Source organism: Mustela nivalis (genome assembly GCF_964662115.1).
Source record: "Mustela nivalis genome assembly, chromosome: 8".
NCBI classification, from domain to species: Eukaryota; Metazoa; Chordata; class Mammalia; order Carnivora; family Mustelidae; genus Mustela; species Mustela nivalis.
The window spans coordinates 136,652,721-136,658,720 of NC_139027.1; the positions used below are offsets into that span (position 1 = coordinate 136,652,721).

A 6,000-nucleotide genomic window follows, 5' to 3' on the forward strand; every position below is an offset into this window, starting at 1 on the left:
GATCTGTCTGCATTTGTGTTATCTTGTGGATCACTTTTGAGTCACCAGTATTCATTGAGATACAGGGCCACTCTGTGGTCTGTGTCGTGTGGGACTCAATTTACCAGTAATTTGTTACCTTAAGGAGGAAAAAAAGTTCTCAGACTACCTAAAATCTTCTTATCAGAGGTGGTCGGTTCCATGACAAATAGGATAAGTTCATCTGCCGATGTGTCTGTCCCATCTCCCCCCCCCCCTTCCCTTCCCCCACTCCATGAATAAAGCTGAAATTGCAAGAGAATGAGTGACATCATGGCCTGTGTGGGCTATACACTGAGGTTACGCTGCACATGATACCTTGTTTTGATGATGTTTTTGAGTTGTGGCTCCTCTGGCCAGCTTGTTACACCTGGGGCTATTTCAGGAGGACTTTTCTAGATGACAGGTCTGGAAGCTAACCTTGGAAAGCCCATAGACGCTCACAGAGGCACTAGTTCATCTGGTTAGAGAACAGGGCATTTCCTCTCCAAATTTAGTCCTACAGAGCCACCTGCTGGTTGGTTTTGGAATTATTATTATTTTTTTAAAGATTTTATTTATTTATTTGACAGAGATCACAAGTAGGCAGAGAGACAGACAAAGAGAGAGGGGGAAGCAGGCTCCCCGCCGAGCAGAGAGCCTGATGCGGGACTCGATCCCAGGACCCTGAGATCATGACCTGAGCTGAAGGCAGAGGCTTAACCCACTGAGCCACCCAGGCGCCCCGGTTTGGGATTTATTATTTCTGGTGGTGGTGGGAAGAGGTGCTGGCTTTGACACACAGCCTGGTATATGAAGACATATTTAATCCACCATCACTGCCTCTCCTGCCCCATTTCCAGTTTTCATATCAAAATGCTTCTAGGGTTGAGCACCTACAAAATCAACATGTGAAAAGGGTTTATCGTGAATCCTAGAAGAGACTCAGGAAGGAGAAGCATTTATCAAGTTGGACACTGTATTCACAGGATTCTTTCAGGAGTACATCGCACAAAATAACCCCAGAGTGGTGGGTTCCCAAGTGTGTTCTGTGGAGCACTAATTCCAGTAGATATGGCCCTTTCCCCAACAGTAGTGTGGTCCATTGATTTTGGGGGAAATGCTCCAAGTTAAGTTCAATTCTCCTTTTGGAGATTGAGAATGCCCGTCACTGTTTTCAAGGTTTTGAGATGTCCTGCCGTAAAGAATCTGTTTTATCTTGTTTAAACTAGAGCTCTGCAAATTTATTTGCATATGAAACCTTTTTCTCTCCTTGTTTTAATCTAAGTAAACATGGACACACCACTAGAAAAGTATTAGATTTGTGCCTTACAAGGCACACAAGACATATTGAATGAGTATCTTTTCTGAAGATAGCCTTTCTTAAAGACCTGCTGAGGGGAGGAAGGAGCCAGCAGGTGTATCCAGCCTCACCGGGGGCCCTTCTTAAACTCTGTCACTTCCTTCTCAAAGTTATCCTCTTAGGAATCTTTCTCTTACTCCAAAGGTTCTCCATTGCTTAATATTTCCAGAATCCTTTTATTGGAATTGCCTTGGAAGACAGCGTCCCTTGTTTAAAAACAAGAAGCAAATAGGCATCATTTATCAGATTTGACTTCAGATAATTTTAAGAAATCAAAGATTGGCATCATAGGTTTGTGGCACCATCTCCCCGGCATTCCTCGTGCTGCCGTATCTGGTTCTTCTGGCAAGACTTTGAGTCAGAAAGAGCAGGACTGTGTTCTCCGTCTCCATGAAGGCAGAACCTGAAACATTTGGAGGTCAAGTTCTTGCTCAAGATCACAGAGCTAGTGGGTGAGGGACTGGTGTTAAAACTCCTTTCTTTCTTTAGCATATATTCTTAGCTATGAGAAGAAGTTCCGCCACCATGGCTGTTTCAAAGGCATGAGTCATAGAAGGAAAACAACCCCTCCAGAGGACTGGTTCCTGCTCAGGCAATTTGCATATTCATTTTAACGATGGTAGATTCCCAGAAGCGAGTGGCTACTTCAGAGACATCCATGCTGGCTTTTCAATATTAATTCTAACGCGGTCACATACGTGATGTGTGCATCGGTGGAGAGAGAAGAGGTTAAGATGTGAGCAAACGTGAAAGAGTAACAGATAAACAAAAGTCTCAAACCCTCCCGTCTGTCAGGGTCAGGGGGGACGTGCAAACAGAGAACCAGGGTGCGGCTGGGTGTGGCGGGTGCCTGGTGAATCCCAGGGGCCCTGGGGCAGGAGACAGAACAAGAGAACAGGGAGACCCGCACCTTTATGGAAGTTTGGAGTTATTTAATGATTGACCTTCAGTTCTAAACATTTTATGACCTGTGCAGGCCAGAGAAGAGGTCTGGGCCCAGATGGGGTCTACAGGCTGGTCCCAGCTCATGACCCTTAGTGAGCTTCAAAAATGTGGGACCGGTCATTCAATCCATTTCCTGGCTTTAAGCTAACAATAGCACTGACGCCAAGCCAGAAACAGTCCCTTGGCCAGCGTGATGATCGAGGTTGCCGGTGCTTCCCTTCTGATGTGACCCCAAGTGATTACGATCATTCCCTTTTCTCACAAACTTTTACAATCTAAGAGGCAACGGATGAAGGTTCAGAAAGGGCTTTGTTCTTGACCGAAGACTTGGGTTTTGCATCAATAATGTTTGTACACAGTGTCCTTCGCATAGGAATTTTTATCCAACTGTAATCAAGGTGTATGAGATATTTACCTGCAGTCCCCCAATTCATTAAGTCATCCCTGCAGCCAACACGGGGCTCGAACCCATGAGCCCACTCAAACCTACGAACCCAGGATCAAGAGTCAGATGTTCTACCGACTGAGCCCGCCAGGCACCCCTTGTAGCGTTCAGATTCATTAATACAGTTTCTCAGTGTTACAGCATGTGGGTGCGCGTGTGTAGTGGAAACAGGCGAGGATCTGTGTTCAGACTGGTGAGGAGGTTGGAAGAAATGATTTCTTGTGATTTCGGACATCTTACTATTCACGCTTCTCTACTAATAATCTCTGCTCTTGCGCACCAGTGACTGTCTGACGAGGTCCAGAATTTCCCAGTGGTTCCGTGTTGAGGCTTGCAAATATCCAAGTCCATGATTTCTTATGTCAGAAAGGGTCTTGACAGGTCTCGCGGAGCTCAGGGCTGTTTGTGAGAAGGTAATGGAGGTTAAACTAAGCCATATGCCCCCATGAAGCTTTTTGCTTGGTTCCCGGTTTAAAAACATCAGTGTCTTGAACTTGTTCCCGTGGCACAGCCCTATCTGTGCAGTACGCGGGTTTGACCCACACGTGTGGTTACCAGACATGCTGCCCTCGGGGTCCCTGGCTGGCTCAGTCGGGGAAGCGTCTGCCTTCGTTTCAGGTCATGATCCCCGGGTCCGGGGTTGGGTTGCTCTCCCTGCTCTGTGGGGAGCCTGCTTCCCTCTCTCCTTCTGGCTGCTGCTGCCCTCTCCTTGGGCTCACTCTCTGTGTCAGATCAATCAATCAATCAATCAACACATACATACATACCTAACTTACTTACTTACTTAAAAAAAAGAAATCTTTTTTTAAAAAGAAAGAAAAAAAAGTGCTGTGTTCAGTTGCGCTGGTTTTGCTCTGCCCCCTTCTGAGAATTCCCAGAGCCGCCCCCGCGGATTCCCGGGCTTGTGGCAACCGCCGGCCAGCAGGTGGCAGTCAAACCCCTCGTATAAAATCCAGCGCCCCGTCCACGGGGATGGACCAGCCAGGGCCTGGGCGCCCAGTGCAGTCCACTGTGTTCATGAACCAAGTTTTGCTGGAGCGTCCATGCCCCTTCGTCCTGCATCCCCTGTGGTTGCTCTCAGGGGGCGGGCAGTGGACTTGAGTTGCAGTGAGACTGAATGGTCTGCAAAATTTAAAATATCTAGTATCTGGCCCTTTATAAACAAAGAATGCCTGGCCCCTGCTTCTGGGCCCTCCCTGTTCCCTTCCCCATGTCTTCAATTGTCTTGGCTTGGAGCCTAAGCCAGAAATAATAATGCCTGTGTGGGCTCCAGGGAGTCCTTGCAACAAAATTTCTTAAGTATGAATACAATGTTGCCTTCTTTCTAGCCAGACAAAAGTTGTCACAGTCCCATGATTCCTTCTCCTTCCCCTTCAATATCCTGCACATGGGAGCTGATGAAGAGAAAAAATTAAGGAGGAAAGTAGCGGCTAGCGGGCGGATCATGGTTCAGTGCAAAGACCCCGCCCTGTGCAAATGACATGTTAATCGCGTTGTGTCTCCTGACTCTTACCTGCATCTCACTGTGATCCTGTGTTGCATGTTACTTATGTCTGTGCTGTAGAAGCCTGTTGCTAGCTAATCTGACGGCGTGCTTTCTTGAAAGATAACTGCCGGTTTTAAATTCTTTTTGGAAAAGATGTCTCCAGCCCTCTGAAGCTTCATCGGACAGAGACTTTCCCTGCCTACCGATCCGAGCACTGACGGATGCTGCGGAGCACGGAGAATCGTTGTGTGACACACCTGTGATGTGTTGGCCGCTGCAGATCCGCCGGGAGGCCACAGGATGACGGCGAGGGGAGCCATGAAGGGAAGAGGCTGGGACTCCTGGCGAATTGGGTGGTCCTGGGAAACTGCAATGCAATATTTGTCTTTTTCTTTAAAAAAAAAAAAAAATCTTAGCGTGATTGAAACATGCTCTGTAGATATCGACTTTTGTTCCCTCTTTTACAGCTGGACAGAAAGGAGTCAATGCCACAGAATGATTTTCTATTGTAGATACCGTGTCCCCTGCACTTCTCTGAATCTGTCCTTTTGTGGATTCTTGTGATTTTTCCTTCTGAGTGTTTCAATTGTATGACAGTCGGTACTGATAATAAAATGGCTCTTCATTATTTGTTATCCATTGATACCGTATTCCTCTGTTGTTAATATTATGGTTCTGATTAACTACTAGAAATTATTTTTTATGATGTTACCAATTCGTTAAATCAGTGCTTTGACTGACTCTTACCTATTAGGTTAAGAAATAGCCTCCAAGGACCCTTTAGTCTTCTTTCCAGGGTTACAGTTTTGCTCTCACACCATCTTCCTCCTAACCCCTTTCTTCCTTTTTTAAAAGCCTTTGTTTTGTTTGGAGTCCCTCCGTAAAACACTTTCAAATAAATGAACATTCTTTACCCCCATGTTCTCCGGATTCTGGTGCTCTGGTTTTCTCTTCTATCTTCGGTGTTTCTAAGGGCATGTGGATATCTTCCTTGCGAGCCGGGAGCCCGTCTGGCATTGCCCTGTATGTCCGTGTGACTGTTTTCGCATCTGCCTGCTTCCTCATTCAGCTGATCTGTTCTGAGCATCTTTTTTCATTCCAGACACATTGCTAGATAGAATCCGGGATAGAGCGATGAGGAGACGCAGGTCCTGTTACATCAGGTGCAGAGGAGTATGACAGGGAAATAAAGTTGCAATTATAATAGAGAGTGACATCAGCTAAATGGGTCTCCGGTGGCCATGGGCCTCTGAAGAGGCAGTCGGTTTGTGCCCTGGGCTTTCCCACTAGGAACTGCCAGGTGGGAATTCAATCTTGGGAGGTCCCGAGGCTAGAATGGCTGTGGTTTTGTGGGAAGCAGGGATGGTGGGTGTCTCGGTCACTACCCTATTGTCTGTGGTGTTCCCTGATACAATATAGGGCATTGGGTTAAATTTGATACATAAATGACGAAGTGCTTAGTGTAAGTGCATCCCAGATATTGCATGGGATAGAAATACACTAAAAAATTGTTCACCGTATATCTCAGATTGAAATTTGATGGGATGGTCTGTATTTTTCTTTGCTAAAGCTGGCAGCCCTATTTCCCAGGCTCTAGACCTGTGCTTGAAAAATACGTGATAATTGAATGGAGAGATGAATCAACTCTTATCCTGGGGATAGAATTCTTCCCATAAGGGGAGGCAAGTTAATATTGATTGTGTACTTTCTCAGTGCCAGACACTGAGCTAAGTCCTCTAAAATTATCATTTTCCCCAGAAAAAT

General features: G+C 46.2%; 1 protein-coding gene across 3 annotated transcripts in view; it reads left to right on the forward strand.

Annotated features, from left to right (window-relative positions):
• The window catches only part of DOK5 (docking protein 5), a 349,205-nt gene extending 344,050 nt beyond the window's left edge, over window positions 1-5,155 (forward strand). For all 3 annotated transcript variants that reach the window (XM_082745606.1, XM_082745607.1, XM_082745608.1), the window contains one exon: window positions 4,390-5,155. In XM_082745606.1, coding sequence (XP_082601732.1) covers window positions 4,390-4,454 — 65 coding nt within the window. In that variant the 3' untranslated portion in view covers window positions 4,455-5,155. The remainder of the gene's footprint in view (window positions 1-4,389) is intronic.
• The last annotated feature ends 845 nt before the right edge of the window (window positions 5,156-6,000 follow it).